The 20560-nt window shown below is 31.7% G+C and overlaps 1 protein-coding gene across 10 annotated transcripts in view; it reads left to right on the top strand.

Moving 5' to 3' along the window:
- The window catches only part of Raskol (raskol), a 140701-nt gene that overhangs the window by 111632 nt on the left and 8509 nt on the right, over nt 1-20560 (top strand). For 9 of the 10 annotated variants that reach the window (XM_026629349.2, XM_026629350.2, XM_026629346.2 and 6 more), the window contains 4 exons: nt 17089-17314; nt 18143-18212; nt 19207-19334; nt 19647-19790. In XM_026629349.2, the coding sequence (XP_026485134.2) occupies nt 17089-17314; nt 18143-18212; nt 19207-19334; nt 19647-19790 (568 nt within the window). Of the gene's footprint in view, nt 1-11403; nt 12693-17088; nt 17315-18142; nt 18213-19206; nt 19335-19646; nt 19791-20560 lie in introns of those variants that run through there. The other variant, XM_026629348.2, reaches the window with a different exon arrangement.

Below are 20560 nucleotides of genomic sequence, written 5' to 3' on the forward strand. Positions count from 1 at the left end.
AGGTTAAATGATAAATAAATAAATTGGTACTGAGATAATTTTTTAACTTAAAAAAAAATATCGATACTTATATATAATCTTTTCGCGATAACTAACTAACTTTTAATAGAATTTAGGTTGTTGCTTTTAGGTGAAGTTATGTTCAACGGTGTAGTAGTCGTCGTTATTGTATGTTATACCCAATATTTATAACCAATTATTTATTTATTGAGGATTATTAGTATGACAAAGTTGAATAATTAGAAGTTAATAGTATACAGAGAAAGTCTAAGGCAACTGTTAACAATTGCCATACATAGTACAGAAAACATCTTAAATAAATATTATAATTAAAAGTGTGTACATGGGTAATTCAAATACGGTAGAATTGAAACTGAATATATGTAATTATTTATTTATAATGATTCTGGGGAAGAAACTTTCCTAGAATCATTATAAATAATGTATAATTAAAATTATAAAAATAAAATACAATAATGAAGGGTAATTAAACTTAGATACTGAATGATTTGAATTCTATTTCTAAGTTCATTAGCTAACAACATAGTTATAAATTACGTAATATAAGGGCTATTAATCCTATTACGTCTTCAGATTAGCGACAAATAAAAATAAACATTGTTTCGTTTGTATAAGATTTAAATAAATCTATGAATATAATTTCGTTTGAAATAAATATTTAGTAGGAATTGAATTTTGAATCAGCTCAGTTAAATCCCGCACGTGCTGAAACTTGTTGCGAGAGAAACTAGACAACTTTTGTCAAAGGAACAATAGTTACCAAGATTTCAAAAGATTTGTCCCAGACAAAGGCTTACAACTTATGTTGAATAGCTATTTCTTACCTTATTTAAAAATATATATGCCACAGATACTTTGTGATATGTCGTAACGAGGCCTAAATCTTTAAGACAATAAAATCATGTTATTCGATAATTTAGAAGATGTATCATAAGTCTGTATTTTATAATTTTACTAGTAAAACATTTAAATAATTAGAATATTTAATTGATCTCGTGAATTCTGATTATATCACAATAATCGACAAAACAATATTTAGTTTCTATATATACATTAAATTACAATTTCAATAAAAAATAATTCTAATTATTGTTTACCGTTTAGTCATAATTTATATAAGACGTGGTCAAACAACTTAATTACAAAAAAATAGCCCGACGACGTAATGCTATTGGTATTTTATACACTCGGTAATGTTTATTATTCAATACCCCTAGTTTAGATAGTCCAACGATAAAAAATAGCTCAAAAACATTAATATACATAAAGGAATGAATCTAATTTAATTGTATATGTAATAAATTTGAGCTTCATACTATTAAATATAAAACTTTTAAATAAATGGTAAACATTTTATATTTGTTAATGTTTAACAGTCGGAAAGTCACAAGAATTCCTCAACTACCCTTCCAGAACGCTATTTCATAGGCGCTCAGAGAATCCGCAGCCTCTGCGTCATCTTTGGATAAAGTCTGGTCTACACTATGTAGCCCCACAAAAAACATCTTATTCTGAGAATCACAATAAAAACCAAAAAGTCATTTGGAAATGACTCGCTTCTGAGGATATTTTAATAGTTGTAAACGCGGAAGATTGTAAAATATGTTAATAATTCGTAACAAAAAAATCTTAGTAAGTATATCTAATTGTTGTTTGTAGAGCGCTGATTACGGTTTCGGGTAGAGCCTTGACGGCCATTGTAGTAACGCTCGTTTCGTTAACGAAATAAATTCACAATGCAAGGATACTTATTCATATAATCTCACATGTTTTACACATGTGGGATGAGAATTATATCTAATGTGATGTAGGCGGCATATAATCCTGTTTTTCTAAACACCCACGAAGTCCGTCGACTTTCTAACAGTCATTGAATCGTGTTATTTAAAAAGTAAATTCACGTGAGTCACTGATTCGAGTCTCCCGTGTGGGTCACATTCCAGGCCTGCCCGCTCGAAACCGGACCCTATAGCTCTGCGACTCGCGCTCTTCCTTTTTTTTTTCTTTGACACCTTTATGGTTTAAGCATCGGTAGTGTTATTTCATGTATATTAAAAACAATATTTACATTTTTATCTTTATTTAAAGTTCATTTTGATCTATTAAAATGTTTTTCGTGATTACATCAGGATCTAATTGAAAAATACCTTGTTAGATGCAAATTAGTTCGTTTACAACGTAGCGAAAAACATGAAGATCCATCCACGGTCATTCAATATTTTAATAACCTTTTATTGTCTTGTATTATCTGAAAATTATAATTATAACCAAAAATAATAAAGTACTATTGTAAGTACTAGTAACTATAACCAATAATAATTGAATATGAGGTTTTGTTTATTTTTATAATAAATCATTTTTAATTTATATTCATAGCGAGTGAACAAATTCTGAAATCTAGCAGGGTTACGAGCTTCGACTCTCATGTGCCAGTTTCCGGACGGAGAGGGTCGTATATTTTTTGTCCACCATCTGTCGGTCTGCAGGTGTTGCTTTACATACTAAGCAGGTGATTTCAATTCACCTTTCTACTCATTTTACATGTTTACTAGTACGTTTTTACAACATATGGCCATCGTATCTGAGATTTGATATATTTTTTTCCTATTAATTATAACAGATGTTTCGTTCAAAAATCTTGTAATTATGCTATCTATTATTAAATAATTAGTACAACACAAGTGTATTCGAGTTTTTGGTATTTTGCGCCGTATTATTAACAACGTTAAAACGTTATTCCCATACTTTATAATTTAAGATATTTGCTTTTATCAATTTATAACTTCAATATATAGCTTCAAGTTTCCTGTCTACTTTAAATTATAATAAACTCGTCTATCACCCTCATTATGTCATTTACGGTCATATGTTTACATATTCACGTCCGCTGTAGAAGTTTATAATATTTTCAAAGTAGGGGTTATCGTTCCAGAACCATCTGGACACTTTTCCTGTTTATGTAAATTATATTTAATAATCATATTGGCCTATTAAAACACATGATGTATACGTGCAGAATTCTCACAAATCATCTGGGACAGGAAGTCTTCAGACATGAAAATTTGTCATTGTTTTGTCGGTCACTTTATAAACTGTTAGCTTATAATATTTTATTTAAAAATAAGACTATTCAGATGCATTTATGAACTGACTTTTATATCGGCATTAGTGGGTATGTGTTTACAAAAACTATACAATTGTTCCACGCACTGACTCATCACGACATATGAGGACTAAAAAAAACGTTGGAAACAATGTTTTGGTATATTCTAGATAGATTAGGAAGGTTGTTTTTTTTTAAACGGGATAAAGCAAAGATGTCTTTAACGTGAAATAATCCATGGAACACACGAGCACAACTGTGGTCAGTCCCTAGTACACAACTTAAAAGCGTTTGGAAATCAATGTGCAATAGTGCATATAACAAATAAATTATTGCCCATTGTCTCTATTTCACGCTTCATTTGACAGGATTGCTTAGTGAATGTGACCTAGAAAAGGGAGAGACCCGATCGATAAAGATCGTTTTATGAAATACCTATTTTTTTTTTAATTTATTTTATAATACCAAGCCCTTTTTGTATTTTACACAAGTAATCAAATAATGTTTAGTATTGTTAAAGGTACAAATGAGAAATTAATATAAATATTAGTGTAGGTTAGTGATTAAGTTTAACTGAAACATTAAAAGGCAAATTATAAAAACAGAAATTATATTTTCGCTTGTGGGTTACTATATCAAAATAAAGGGTTTTCTTTTTGATTAAATTAAAATATATTAAAGCTGCGTATGTATTTATAGGTTATATTTTAACTAGATCCTTTGAAGTCCCTTTCACAATTCGTTAAACGTGCTACCGATACATAAATGTTATATCGAATATGGATGTCTCTGAAAATAATGTCCAAGGTGCTCAGTCGTTACACTCAGTGAGTCAACACGTGTTTAGATTAAAATTAGATTTATTTGATGCAAAGTGGTAATAAAAAAACATTGTAATAGAGCTATTTATTGTCATTAGCAAAATTTTTTGTATATATAAGTACAAACATTATCTTTAACATTAGTGTTAAATGTAAAAACATTTACAGGAAATAATTTTATCTGAATGTCAAACAATATGCTCTTTGTTTCCTTTAATATTGACAAATTAATGTGATTAATAGCATGACGAGAAACGTTTGTGTACTTATTTGTTAAAGGTGATTTGTGTTTATCAAAATATTACATATATTTCTTCTCCTAGTTATCTTTTATACTTCATATTATAAATGCGAAAGTAGCTCTGTCTGTCTCTCTCTCTCTGTCTGTTTGTTACTCATCACGGCTAAACCACTCAACCGAATCTGATGATATTTGGTATGAAGCAAACTTGAACTTTAAGAAAGGATATACTTTGTTTTTATACCAAACATATGATCAAATCTTAAAACGCGTGCGAAAACGCGAGTGCAACAATTTATAATTTTCTTTTAATTAAGTTGTATAAGTACTCGTTATGTTAAAGCATGGCGACAAAAATAAAAGGTCATATATAAGTATTACTTGAAGTTTAATATTCGTCCTATTATATTTTTGAAGATTAGTTAAATATAGTTTGTTGAATGAATCACCCGTTGACTTACATAATGTATTAATCAATGCAAATAACTATTATGAAAATATCTTTTGCAAATTGTTCAAACAGTAATCATAATAACTCATTATACATGTACTATTAAATTGCTAATTGCAAACATTAAGACCGAGTTTAGTATAGAGTGACGTGGATTTCGTATGACCGCTTGAATAATCTTTTTGTAATTTATCCGACATTGTAAAGCATTAACTTATCTTTTTTTATGTTATAAGTAGGTGGACGGGCGAATGGACCATCTAATGGTAAGTGGTCATCACCGCCCATAGACATTAGCTCGGTAAGAAATATTTATCGTTCTTGATATTACACCACCACCTTTCCACCAACTAACCTTCAGCCACCAACTTTCAGAGCTAATATGTTATGTCCATTATGCCTGTATTTAAACTGGCTCAATACTGAGTATTTTTGTTTGGCGGTAAAATATCAGTAGATGGTACCTACCCAGAAGAGCTTACACAAAGTAAACAGTAAATACATCATTCATATATTACAATAATTCCATCTATCATGGATATTTTTAATTGCTATAAAAATATATTTTTATAGATTTAATTTACACACATCGTACATTCCTTACTTGTGTTTTTGAAACTCGTTTCGATCTTACGAAACTGATACTTCAAAGCGTCTTCATAAGATGATACAACGAACTTGCTGCGTTTAGCTACTTCATCTGTCCGGAGAGAGACGAACTGTAATTCTACAAATAATGAAATCGTTCTAGAAATTATTCAAGTAATACATAAAGTTTAAATACAAAAACAATGTATTGTTATGTATGTAATGGTAAATGGTTTTTAATAGAGATCAAAGAGACATTTCGTCTCAACGCATGTATGACCTTGGTAAAGTGAATGTACTGGGAGTTCCAGCTCGCTACTGCATTTATATCGATTGTTCTAATAAATAATACATATTGGTCTGTACTATAATATTGCAAATAATGCATACAATGAGATTTGATGATTTATATTGAACAAGCATTATTGACTATCTGAATAAAATCGAATCCATATTGTCTTTATATGTAATTCAAGACACCATTTTTTGTTTCGATTTCATTTAAAATTTTATGTTTAATTTGAGGATTCTTATGCGTCAGCTTTGATTTTCCACCCATAAGGCATAAAGTCCAAAAGAAGAGTTACTTTTGTAGTAGGAATAAACTGTTGTGCTCCAAGGCCTTGACGTATGTAGCTTCAATATTATAAGGAAGATAATATTAATATACTGGTCTTACTAATAATTTTAGCTGGGCAGAGTGAGTAAGAACAAAACAACACGGCTCGTATCACTTCAACAAAGAGACACTGTACTTTAAACGTATGCCTTTAATAGTTTTCTTTGTCTGTGCAGCCTCGGTAGCGATGAAAATCTCTTTTGAGATTTTATACCAGAACAACATAGGATTGAAGTTAGTCATTATGAACTGTAGTTTAATTGTAAATAAAAGTATTTTATCATGATTATATTTAAGGTTTGCTTATGTGGATTCATATATATATATGTAACAAAAGCGCTTACTTCCTTAACTTTAGCGCAGATAGATATGAGAACAATATCAAGCATAGAATTCGTTATATACTATATTTATTTATATAACATATAGTTGCAATATATGAATCGCAGGAATGGGTCATTGAACATTTTCTACAATAGTACTATAAATATAGTTATGCTCTACTCATAAACATTCCGTTCGTTGCAATGTTTGCATCATTCTGAATTCATTCTCGTTTAGTTTATCTGACCTTAGCCGCTTCTCTACAAAAATTTCCCTTTGACGTTGCGTCACAAGATTCTTTTGATCTTGATTGTACCGCCTTCCTCGGTTTAGATTGTATTATACTAAAAGATACCAAATTAAGTACTCGAGTGCTGTTGAAGGAGTATCGTTGATTGTGAAAACAATGTATTTCTTAAATTATGGAGTACTTCACCATTTTTGTGGAGTAGTCAAATTTTGGAATGAATTTTAAAATTTGATGTATGCCATTAATAAATATGTATTATTTATTATTGCTTTTCCGATTATTTATACATTAACTTTATAGTTGTATAAATCTTGCGCAACATATTTCTTACAAGGGTCATTAATGTTGACATAAATTTCAGAATATCATCGCACAATCTTTATTGCTGTCTCCTCTGATTTTGAAAACAGTTATATTGATTTATTTTAACATAAGTAGTATGTACTTATCTTTCAATATGTAGTAATAATAAATAATTTATTCACACCTGTTCTTATCATTTATGATTGAACTAAAACCAAATAAATTGAGACAATTTTATATATTTGAGAAATTATAATCCAAATTATTGTTATTTTTTTTAATCAAAAACTGAACAAACGAACGAAACGGAAAACGGTGTTTTTACACCGTTTTTATATGTATGTATATTTTTATATGATTTTGGTTATATGCAACACTTTTTCCCCGTTTGTCCCGTTTACATTTTATAATCTATCCCCAAGAAATATATATAATTCTTTCTTGAAATTTACTTGTTATTTTATAAGGTTCCGTAATACAATCTACTAGTTATTGTAATTATGCACGGCTTCATGATAAGTGAGTTATACAGGTCAATCGTGAAACAGTATTTCCCTTAACGGGTCTTACCAGTGCTTTTTATATTAGTCATCGCGTTAGCAGCAAGGAACATTTATATTTTAATTATAAAGTTCAGTCAGCCTTTATCTTTCTCTAATCTTTAGAATTAAAATGAAACAGGATTTATTTTTAAACAACCTGACGGAACCCGTGATTGGACAAAATGTACAATAAAATTAAATCAGAACTCAAACGTATTAATAAAAAGCTACGAATTTTGTGTATGTACTATTCATTCGACATAATATGTATTTGTTAGAAAAGATAATACAGTATTCGAATTAAACGTATTTTGAATACGTAAAATAAAATCACCAAAAGTAATTATTGTAGTGTCGTTTACAGTAATTACGTTGTAAAGTTTTAATTACTAAATTATTCTTAGCAAAGAGCTTAAAACAGCTCACCTAAACGATCGCCGTCATTTGCGTGATTCCAAACTCTGACACATTGACTGGATCCCTTTTGCATGAGCTTGATTAATGTTCTCCCTAACAGTTCATTATCGTTAATTTGTTCTTACAAACGCAATCTCTGCTGTGTTTTAGGGCATTAATATACTAAATGTGTTTTGATGTAACCATCACTTACTGGAATTGATAAGTAAATGGAACGGTTTGTCAAAAGTTTTGATATGGAGTTTTATAATGTTTTTTATAGCTTATCTGCACTTATAATTATATGTAACATTAAAATTTTCATACAATGCAGAGTTTTAGAGACGATTTATTATGCAATATATATTGTCTGCAATGTATATATACATATATTGTTTGCAAGAGACTTGGATACGGGGCCGATTTTAATGAAACTTGATTTAGTACCTTTATAATAGTTTACACCAATCTATATCTGGCAAAATAAATGGGTGCTTGCGAGCATTCGCGACCAAAGGAGTGCATTTTTAATATATTCATGATCAACATTATTTATTTATGACATTAAACGACAACAGCTTATATTGTACAAGGGAATTTTAAAGGTAACATTTCGCGCACCCATCGAGATTTTTTTTGTTTAATTTGATTTTATTTTATGGCAATAAGATTAGTGTAATAAAAATTCTATTCGAAAAAAAAAGGTTAATTTATTCATGTATATGTATACTTTATACGTATAATATACGACATCACGATGTCGTGACATGTGAACAAAGTTTTTTCCCATATATTGTTTACAACTTCACAAAACCATCAGTTTATTTTTTCTAACAGAGGCTACATAGAACGTATTGGTTGCTCATTAATCATTTAAACACTATCATTTCCGTTGCATTAACCGAGCTCTCATATTTTAATATACAGAGTAGGATAGGATCTTCTTTAAACAAACCTATATAATGCCATGCGGGTCCGGTCGTGGAACCTGTATTCGACTAGGAAACCCGTCTGTCCAGCTTCGCAAGGGAAGTATGTTCACATCCGTTGAACACTGTTCATTGCTTAGAGACAAAATAGTACGTCTATATTGAAACCGAAGCTTACTTATACTTCCCGTGTGCCTGTAGGGTTTGAAAATAGAAGTCAGCTAGTGGCCTAGTATGCTGAGATACCGTCTTAATTCAATACAATTCAATCGTATAAAATTAATTTTGTTTTCTTTGTATTTTTTAATTTGTTTTTATATTGTGATCTATGTTGTATGATTTGATACTAAGGATGTATAGTACATAATTATTAATGTGTTGTAGATAATATTATGTGCTGTAATGCCGGTTTTCCTTGATTTGTTATTGTATGTTACAATTATACAATCTCTTTCACGACAAGCTCATAATGTAGAAATCTATGTTTTTATAATAACAACACAGGAGCTGCGACCGCAAACACAAATGTTACGATTACTTCAGAGAAAACTCGTTTGTTTACTTGCGAGTACTCTGTGTCAGTTCTCTTTCATTTCCATTCTAACTGCGTATATAATTAAAGCATACATATTTTTTATTAAAAAGAAATAACGATACATTACAAGAAATATACATAAATATCTAAATTTGTGTTACTGCTATCAGGACTGAAATCTCTCGTGGTGTGAATTTATATAGATGTAGCGAATCAAATATAAAAATTCATAGAACGGCGCCGGGGGTTGGTATGGGATCGCGTAGAATTTATCATTCCACTCAACGACCGACGAGTAAAGAACGTTCATAATTCCCTTGAATAATTTGCGAGGATTGCGTGTGAAAAATATCTCCTCGCTAAAGTTATTTATTTTTATCTTCACACACAGCACACTTGTAGCCGACGCGACGTATTGTGGTCGGGATATGAGATAGTAATAATTTAACATGTGGCAATAATTTTAGTCTCAAATCTTTTGCTTGTAAATGATTATATATTTAATTACTATTCCTGGGAATAAATCAAAAGTAGGCCATTTAATTGTTTTTAACATCCTTCATGATAGTGTAAATTATTACTCGTCTGCTAAACTAAGAATACATTGTTTAAAATAACGAAGTTAACGGCCTTCGACTTTTTTAAAAAAAAATATGGGAATCCGTCAAGATATTATAACATAAATAACTAACATTAAAAAAACTATAAAACATTTGTAAAATTACGAGTTGAATTTACAAAAAAATTATTTAATTTAATTGTTTTTAAGTTATATTTTGACTAAGAATAACATCATAAGTTGAAGGACCTAGGGTGTAGGCATGGTTGCAGTCTCGATCACCTGCGCTACCTTGAATCGTGATTGCGCGCGTTAGTCACGCCACTGACTGCATCAACGCCATGAAGGATCAAGTTTCTTTTCTCATTTTATTTTTAATCATACTGAGGCATACTTTCTCTGTTCCGTTAATTTCATTTTTTTTTTGCTCTTTTACGTGCCGATGGTCAATGTCGGTCTGTCTAAGGATTGATTACATCCTTGTCATTTATAGTAGCAATGAAGATATTAAAAAAAAGGAGTGAATATAGTCCATGTCTATATTTTTTTAAATATTTCGAACGTGCAAATTACCGAATAGGTCATTGTTTAGCTCTGTTTTAGGTAACGAAAAAATGATTGCGTATTTGTCTAATATTTGTGTGAGAACACGTTTTATAAATGCCCTCTTAAGCGGTGGCGGGTTAACAACATTCGTTCCGCAAGCTTTGTTTGCTCCGTTTCGTCTTGCACTATATAACTACTTGGATCTCTCTGTATCACGACATCCGGTGCTTTATTTCGTTATGAATACACAACAAAGACGTTTTAATCTACGCTAAAATTGCCGTGTTTTAATTTTTTTTTGCTCTCAACTAACTGACAGGGTCAAATGCAGACCGGGATTCAAGGATAACATTATACAGAAAAACCTTATTAAAATAAATTATTTATATTTGATATAAATCGGTATGTCTTATATTACATCTTATATATTTGAGATAATATCTACAGTAATGGCGCAAACGACAGTATGTTATATATTTTTATAAATTATCTATCATCACACCTGATACGAGAAAGTTACAACGATATATGTACATTAATACTCGATTCAAATAATAAAACTGTCGTTAATGTAAATACACACGTTCACTTATTAAACAACATTGCCAGCGCAAGATTTAAACGAAAACTGTCACGTTTACGTAACCGTTAACTAACAATTTGTACGAAGAAACGTCATTAAACAAATTTTCTTTAACGCAAGTGTGGATAGTCAGCAATGTCGCGAACGTAGCAGACTAATGAGGTAGCTTTAAAGATGTTCACATTTAGCACGACAGCCGCTCCTCTCACTGAACAAACACATGCTTTATAATTACTTTCCATTTCCAGTGAATTAGTTACATACTTCTGTATTACTCGAGTGTCAATTTTTATTTCTAATTTTAAAAAATACATAAAAAATAGTTTCTAATATCCTTTATAATATAATCTACAATGGACGTAGTCGGTTAATTTTAAGTAACAAATTATTCTACATATTTTATTTTTCAAGAGGAGATACTGCTATTTGTTATTAAAAAGGAGAAAATTTGATGATTAAGTAATATACGATGACCTGTTTTCTTGATTGGATTCGGATATTTGATTGGTTCTTTTGCGGCATAATCTTATCGCCTCGTGATAAAGTGAAACTGTTCGCAGTACTTGTTTTACCGCGATCAATAAACAGTTGTAACTTGCTACCCTGCAAAGATTTCCTATGTGCATATATTCCATTTTCTTGGGCATATATTTCAATATTAAATGTTCTATGTATGATTTTTAGTATTTGAAACTAATAATATGTGAAAAAAACCTGTTTCGTTTAAGTGAAGTGAAATGAAATCAAAAAAGGATAATTTAATAGGAAATTACTTAAAGTGAAACGAATGGCTGCAGTGATGCGGCGAGAAGGCGGTGTAAAAGGCTAAAGGCCTTAACTCGGTGTGTTTCCGCCAACGCCGGATGGCCACCATGCCTAGAGCGCTGTCCCCGAACTCTTCGACCACCTGCGACGAACAGGGGAGGCGCCGCTCAGTATTTTATGTGCCATTGTTCGAAAGCTTTGACAATTACTTGCCTTTGACGCCCGAGGAAAAAGAAGCCATAATATGTGGACAACATGGTGACGATGTTCCCATAAAACCGAAACGAAGGAATACAGAGTTGGGAATATTACAAATCCCTTCACACGGAGATCTATCCTTGATAGAAACCGAAAGTGACATAAGCGTTGTCAGTCCTGTAAGGCGATATCGACGACCTTTGTCATCGAGAATGAATTCCAGTGAGGGCTTAACAAGAGAAGGTCAGCGCGATCTCACGAGCCCGAAACTAGTCGCGGAGAGCAGTCTCATAAGACATTCGAAACCAAGATTAAGGAGTACCACATCATCTGAACCACGATATGACAGAATATATTCTCCAATAGGGTCATCTATTTCCTCGAACAGACTGAATACATCAACGTCAAGTATAACAGCCAGATTGCCATCCAAACATCCCATACGAACTTCGAATCTGTCTTTAATTCCTGATTCTCCAAAACTTCTAACACCGGGCAAAGAAAAGTCTAAAACTTTACCCCAAAATCTTAATGCTCCTTCGCCAATTAGAGGAAGCAGCAGTTCGTCATCCATATTTAAAACTCCAAAAATAACTGTCACACCTGAAAGTCCAAATAAAAGCCCAGGAAAAATGTCAGGCCTTAATTTCATAAGAAGATCGCGAAGTACAAAATTGTCAAGAAGTAATTCATTGCTGCGTAGTATAACTGCGAGACATATCGAAGAGGGACTTGAAGATAATGTCACCATAGTGACTGACTTAACTGAAGATTATGATAAGTTTGTTGGTAATCACGGCGGCGATAAAGAAGTTATTGGTGCCCTAATTAAAAAGAACGAAGAACAAGTTGCAAATAGTCCTCTTAGCATACGGCGGGCGTACTTGGATGTTGACGATGACGTGGCTGTACACTCTGGTAAGATAATTGTGTAAAATTAACAAAGTTAATAAACGTATTTTTTTTTTAATTTGATGTAGATTGATGATGCAACTTATTTGAATTTATTGCCATGTTCTCCCTATAGTCTGTCATAATTTTGCTATGCAAACGAGGTCATTAAATCGTATTAAGCAAAATATTGATATTTCATATTATGCCAAGTGAACATAAATTTTAAATTAAAGAACTTATATATTAAAATAGCTCATTTTTTGGATGTGTATTTATATTATACTCTTTGTTTCTGCTACTGGGAATACTCACGAAAATTCTATTTTATCTAAAGTCACTGGAACTAAACTAAGATTAAATAACCAATTCGCCATGTATTGGTTATTGTTGCTATTTGCTATACTAACGGTCTTGCTTACCCTGATCATGGCAGTTATATTTCTATTTTTATTGGTTACATATAGCCTTAGGTCTAACAGGCTTACTTATTTATTGTATTTTGATTGATAAACTGGACGTACTCTTGCAAAGCTCAAATTAAATGCATATCATAAAGTAGTAGACATCTGGCTCCATCCCAGCGACTTAGAAGATAATGAGTATGACTCGCCGCTTTTGATCCGCATTGTTGTTCAACTATTCATAATGGTAGACGGTACTCACACTCTTTGTCCTGCTGAGAGCAGACGCTAACAGCGCCTTTGTAATAAGCTTTATGTCATGTCCAGGCGATAATATTAAGAAACGGAAAATCATGTTTTGAGAATCATAAAGCTACAAAATTATCTGCAGACTGATTCGTTCCTTGTTTTTTTTTTTGTATTACGAAATATGCTGTATCGGATAATGATTAAAAAACGTGTTGACCGCAATCTATAAAAAATATATTCAAATAACAATGCTGATAAAGACAATAACTATTATCGATATCTAAATAAACAAGGTTACGAAATATTTTTTTAAGCTATGTATTTATATTCGATAGACTTTTCGAAATTTGGCACTGTATTTACTAAATTTACGGACCGAACGACGGTGTATAGACTCCTAAAGTGCAGACGTTCACCGTTACGAAGTTAGTATTCTGATCGTGTTATGAACGTTCCAATACTTTACTTTCAAAGCCCATAAAACGTGTTCCTCTGAATCTTGTTTTGCACAATTCAAGACACGCATAAAACATAAATTTGATTCAATTTGTCTCATATGTTAAAACCAATTTACTGCCAATGATAAACGTGCGTTTTTAACAAGAATAATATAATAATTATTTGTATAAGGTCCAGGCCGTTTATAGTAGCATCTTGTTTCAAAATATAAAAATATTCTTTATGTGAAATTATAAAACAAAATATTGGCCGTATCGATCGGATGCAGATTAAACTACTTCATTATTGCAGTTTTCAACCTCACCTAGAGACTTTTACCTGTACGTTTTATTTATTTGATAGAAAAGGTGATGTTCACTTGGGTTCATAATGTGAACGTTTACCTTCATACTTCTTACATACAATTCAACAGCATAATTACAAATAACATTATTATTTGATTGCATAAATATTTATATAAAACATATATTTGGAAGTGTTATTATATCGCAGCACTTCCTCGAGCTTATCTCTCTTTTATCAGCACAAAGGCGTGATTGTTTTCATTAATATCGTCGGTCCAGTTAAAACGTCTAAAATAATGAAATTATCTATGAATTTTGTGAATGACTTACTTAATTATTTTAAGGGTGGAGTCGATGAATATTTGTTCCTTAAAACTTCTGTTTCACTAAAATTATAAAAGTAAACTGTATTATGTATATTTGATGTACACTCACACTATAACTGCTGCGTGTATTTAAATGAAATAACTTGGGTAGTTCCATTTAAATATGTTCAGCAGTTATGGTATGCTTTTACAAGTTAGTAGAGTTTGTAAGTAGAGAATGGGTAGGGTAGACGATAAGTTAAAAAAAAATAATTAAAAAATATATTACATTTGCTATCGTTTCGTATTCTTTCCGATTGTTTAGGAAAGAATACGAAACATAACCTCACATACTTAACACTGGTAATGAAATCGTAATTTCTAGAAACGAAACTGATACCGTATTTTATGAAGTTTTCTCTTCAAATTGCTTAAAATTCCAGGAACCCCTTTTGCAAGTGTTCCGTGTTGCGCGGCGAACTGCAATAATTATGTTGCAATGACTCACTGGAACCAAGCAATGTGGAAGTTTATTGGTTTTAGGTCGTTCACCTCTAGGGGTGCAACGAAGTTTTGTTTTTTTATTTATTGAGTAATTTCTTCTAGCGACTTTGTTTTTAATACTTGGTTATAAAATTTCGTTACCCACATTAGATGCATATTTGCTTATAAAAAGGCATCGAGCTATGCTTTAACCACTGCAAGATGTATAACTTACGATCCGTTCATTATTATTATGAATTTTTTTTTTAAAACATATAATTAAGATTGAAATTTGTATAATTCATAGTTACGTGTAATTCTATTAAAAATAAATATAAAAGAAATTCGTCTAACAATCTGAAGTAACCGTCCTCAAAAGTCTATATAAACGTAATAAATATAGATTCATCAAATTTATATGAAAAACAACTAACAACGTTTATAAACAGGGTGCGGCCATAACTCAGTACGTAACACTACATCCCATAACCGAAGTAATAATGCTAATAGGTTTGAAGAACATCTGCTTCGTTCACACGTCGGCGTGTTGACATGTCATTACGGTATAGTCGGGTTATCGGATAATTTAAAAAAAAAGTCGTGTTTGTTTATTTTAACGTAGACATAACAGCTTGTACTTGAGTAAAGATAAAAGAAAAATGATAAAAAAGGACATTTGTCTTGTAACCTAAGTTAAAAAAAATTATAATCATTAATTTTAATAAACAAGAGCAAGTATTGATTACTTCTGATCAATATTTAAAAATTAACTTTTGATATGATCAACTTTAAACAATCTGAGCTACGTGGGAGATATTTCAGGACGTATTTAGTTAACACGTTTCATAGATTACAAGATCTAGTTAAATTCAAAAATAAATCAATCAGTTAAAAACATATATTTCCTTTAGCAAAGACTGATCTGTATTGACGTAAAGTATTTTTCTCACATTATACTTATAAAATCGATTATTTCTTAATAAAACTACAGTTAACATATATGCGTGATCCACGAAAAATCCATGTCACAACAAATAGTTTGTTCAAAGCGCATATTTAAATTACTTACAACGGTGCATGCGCAACGGTCACGGCCGGCGTGTGCGCAACGTCCGCCGGAAACCACGCTGCAGTATCGCTGTGCTAGCGATAGAGAACTATCGTTTTGCTGACGTGTGTAATACGAGATATAAAACTTTACAGCTACTGGTAGCATAGCGAATGCTATGTAAACTTACCTATAATTCTTGACATTCAATATTATTGTGTAATAAACAGGGCCGGATTATCTAGTGGGTGCTGTAGGAACACCAAATCTAGACTTTCGCTTAGGCAAGCCAAAGTAGGCAAATATGGTATTAAACTTGATTGTTAGTGAAATTGGTAAAGGTCAATATTTCTATAACATACCTTCGTGTTATAGTAAAAAACGGCGAAATTATAAATAACCCTACGTTTAAGTAGAAAAGATCTATTAGGAAGTTAGAAATGGTGGTCCCAAGACGTGCATTGCCAAGAGGCTCCGACTTGGTTAACCCGGCCCTGGTGATAAACAATGTACAGCAACAAGGTATGCCTTGTTGTTTATTTACAATGCAAATAAGGTATCTAGATAGCTTTCAATTCATCGCATGATATATTCTTATCAGATTTTCTTGGAGACGTACAGTTGCAGAATATAAACGACAAAAATACTTTATATTAAACTAAACTTAACTTAATTACGCATTCATATGAGGATAATAATTATTCTCGGTTTTATAAACATTATAGGTTAATTCAATATATGATTAAAGATTTTTTCGCTAGATAGTGGACCAGAGTCTCAATAGCGTACATCATAAACAATGTTACCGGCGTGCTTTGTACACGGCCATTTTATTGACAAGGTTACTTTAAATCGGTTTTGATTACGACTGGAAGGAATACATATGAAATTTTACTCACGTTCACTGTCCTGTTGGGGTAAAGAATATTCATATTATTATTTATTGTTTAATGCGTAAACGATTAATGTATGCGGGTTGCGAGATTGTATCTATTACAAAAGGATTGGTGTGATTTGTATTTGTATTAACTAAAGTTGACTATTCTCAGACGTCTTCGTAGTTAAAATATAATTATATTGGGTGTAAACATGTTTTTTGTAAGAAAGCTGATTTTATTCTATGCAAATACCATAATGTATAAATTGCATTACTTTTGGTAGAAAATGCTTAATAAATCTATCTTTTTACAGACACATCATACGAAAAGGCATGTCGGCGAGGTTCAGCCCCCAGCACGCCAGTCCCTGGTGCGCAGGCGCAACACAGTCCTTCGCGTCTGGCCTCCTTCTTCTTCTCCAAAAGATCATTCAGAAGTAACCCTCTCAAAAGGACTAAATCGGCAACAAAGTTAGAGAGGGAGCGGGCGCTGGCGGCCGTGCCCACCCACCCAGCGACACACGCATTACGAACCTCAAGGTAATTGTAATTTCTAACAATGAAAGGTCACGTCTGTTCAAACGTAATATTTTTACAGTGGCTTTAATGCGTGAAATGTATCTTTAATCTGTCTAACGCGAAGTACAGTTACAGTACAGAAAGTTACTCGTACAGACCTGTCTGTATCTTGTGTCTCATAATATCCTTAAATGTCTATTAAAGGCAATACAAATCCTAGGCTCAGACCGTGTATATAATTTGGATACATAAAACAATTTATTCCATCGCTAAACAATAATACTTTATATTGTTAACTAATGAATGAGCCAGTGCAATTACTGACATGAGGGTTGCCTCTGATTCATATAATGTTCTAACGGTAAAGGGAGCATTCAGCATAATGCGACACAATTCTGTCTTATACAAAAACTAACATTATTTTAACAAATAATTGAATACAACGAAATAAAACTATTTAGAGCGTTATGTCGTGACGCCGCAACGTTACACGGGGTTTTGTAATTTAGTTAGTGTCGCCCCGCCCCGTATTTAACGAGGCGCTCTAAGTATTTGCTCGACAATAAACACGAAACAACTACCTTGATGTATCAACAAATTAATTAGAGAAAGGGAATGTAGCTGTATGCTATATTTAATCACTAAATAATATGCAAATGGCAAACTTCCACGACACAAGTTATTTGGAAAGGAAATAGTTTGTGACTAAAAAAGTTCCTACTAAATGAGTAAATTGAATTATGTTATAATATAAGAAACAAAAATTAAATAGAAAATTGTAGGATTGTAATTTAATGATATGTAATATTGTAAGTTTAAAGCTTGATAAGATTTTCTCTTCCATTTCAGATCTCATGAAAGTCTTCTATCAGCTCATTCGCCGGCTGTGTCCACGATGGACCTCGGACCACCTAATCAGGTAAATGATCCAACTATAAAAAATAACGTACTTAAAGTTTTACATTTGTGTGAAGGATCATTGGCTAAATTTTATTTTTATAACGGCGTTGATTAATTGACTCATAATTTTATTGATTGTACAATGAATAACGGCTTTTGTTGATATATGTAGTTTTGCCTGACCCCTGAGAAATCTTACATAAAAAAATATAAAACGTATTCCATACGTAGATGTTCCGTTATCTCTGTCTGTCTATCTGCGTCTGTCGTGCAGAGTCTTAGAAGCTTTAAAGAAAGAAATTATATTAAAAAAAAAAAAAATTTAAATATGAATCAAAATCATTGTATCTATTTTTAAAATAAAGCTCTCGACACACAACAGTATCTCCTTTCGATATAATTTACAGAACCGACACATTAAACTGCAAAAAAAAATATAATTCTTCAGAATCTTGTACATAAATGATTATAGGTAAAAATTATACATGACAAACATAGTCGCTTTCGAAATTCTGAATCATACTTAAATAATAGCTGGGCTGTATTGTATCGCAACATTACTGAGCACTATCTTGGATCTCGATATGACGCATAGTTCCAATTTTGTAAAAAATTAAAACGAGTTAGACTCGTGAGTCAGTTTGCAATCAAACTCACTAATTGTTATTTTATTTTCTCGGTGGATACTTAGTAACTGTTAGTGGTTTATTCGTGGTTTTAGTAATTTTATGGACATGTTTTAAGTCTAATAGTAGCCAGGTTGCGCGTTAAAGGCGAGGGTCAAAGAGTTCAAACGCCATTCGAAGATTACCTAGCTTAAAAGTTACCGATTTGCTCTTTCAGGTGAAGGAGGTTAAGTGCCATTAGTTCTGTGTTACTAGTATCAAATAAAATTAGAAAACCATGCAAATAAAGTTAACTCAGAAATTAAATATGTAATTTTAATATATTTTTGTGTGAGTAACATTTTGGTTTTCTGGCTAGTTAATCATGCTTTTGTCTTTAAATTAAAGGTTGAGATCCGAGCTCTACACTCGTCGGTTTTGGGCAGACCACACTGTTTCGCATTGAGCGCTGAGAACCGTGCGCCGCGATATTTCGCGTGTGCTTCACGAAAGGAACGAGACCGCTGGATATACAGGTATTTATTTTTACGAAGAATTATTTGGTTTTGTTTTCGTTTCTATACGTGAAAGTCAGAAATTAAATGTACCCTTAAATCAAGATTGATTAAATGTAATCTTGTTAAACAAAGGTCTTCTCTAGAATATTGACAGTTAAATAAAATATTATCAGATTAAGATTTATCATAAGACTTATTAGACGGCTTTTCTATTATAAATAAAAAAATAAATATGTACAAACTGTCCAACATTCATTGGTGAAAAAAAAGTATTTGTTTAATCCTATTTTTAAGCTTCATACATACTAAAGCAATAATATTCCATTTTAGTTTACGGCAAGCGGCGCGACCGGATGAAATTCGCACTCGCAGATGTGAGAGGACCGTAAAACTGTGGCTGCTGGAAGCGAAAGCCATTCCTCCCAAGAAACGATATTACTGTGAAATTCTACTCGACGACACATTATATGCAAGGTTAGTAAATTTATGATACTTATATATCTCTTTGTTTCTATAAAAAGTCCTAAGCGTCAAAGCGCAAGTTCATCTGTGGTCTTAATTACGATGTCCTAAAGCTGTGTATTTGTGTTAAATTACATACGATGTCCATATGATATACCGACTATCAGCTACAGTACGAGTGATTGAATTCATTAATAAATAATTATAGTAGATCATGGATTAAGAAATGTGATTATAGAATTATAGTTGCCTATTGATATTTTACGTGTTTCACGTCACTAGGTAAGGATCGTTGTTACTGTAGCCATGTGTGCGACGAAAAATTAGTTTGTTACGAAACCTCGCCAGTTAAATTATCAGTTTCACAATAAAATAGTTATTCATATTACTTATTTATCACTTACTTGTATAAACTAAGAAATAAAAAAAACCTTATAAAATAAATATACCTATTGGTTTATTAATAAATTGTAATCGTGCGAAGTCGGGCTGGGTTGCTTGTTATATATAAAACATTAAATTTGTAATTAAAAATCTGTGGAATGTAAAACGTGTTATCTCTTTCTAGCAAGGGTGTAAAAAATATATTAAACCTTTCAGTCCTGTCAAATGTCAAAAAAAGTCACGTTTTAATTGGATATACAGTTTAGAGTCTAGAGTAAAAACGGCAATTTATGTACCTTATATTTAGAAAAAGGATATTTTTTTTCAATTTAATATATTTTAATAATTGTATCCAATATTCTCATTTGTGGCAAAATCATTTATTGCTTTGAACGTTT

Source organism: Vanessa tameamea, chromosome 5 (genome assembly GCF_037043105.1).
Source record: "Vanessa tameamea isolate UH-Manoa-2023 chromosome 5, ilVanTame1 primary haplotype, whole genome shotgun sequence".
Taxonomy (NCBI): Eukaryota; Metazoa; Arthropoda; class Insecta; order Lepidoptera; family Nymphalidae; genus Vanessa; species Vanessa tameamea.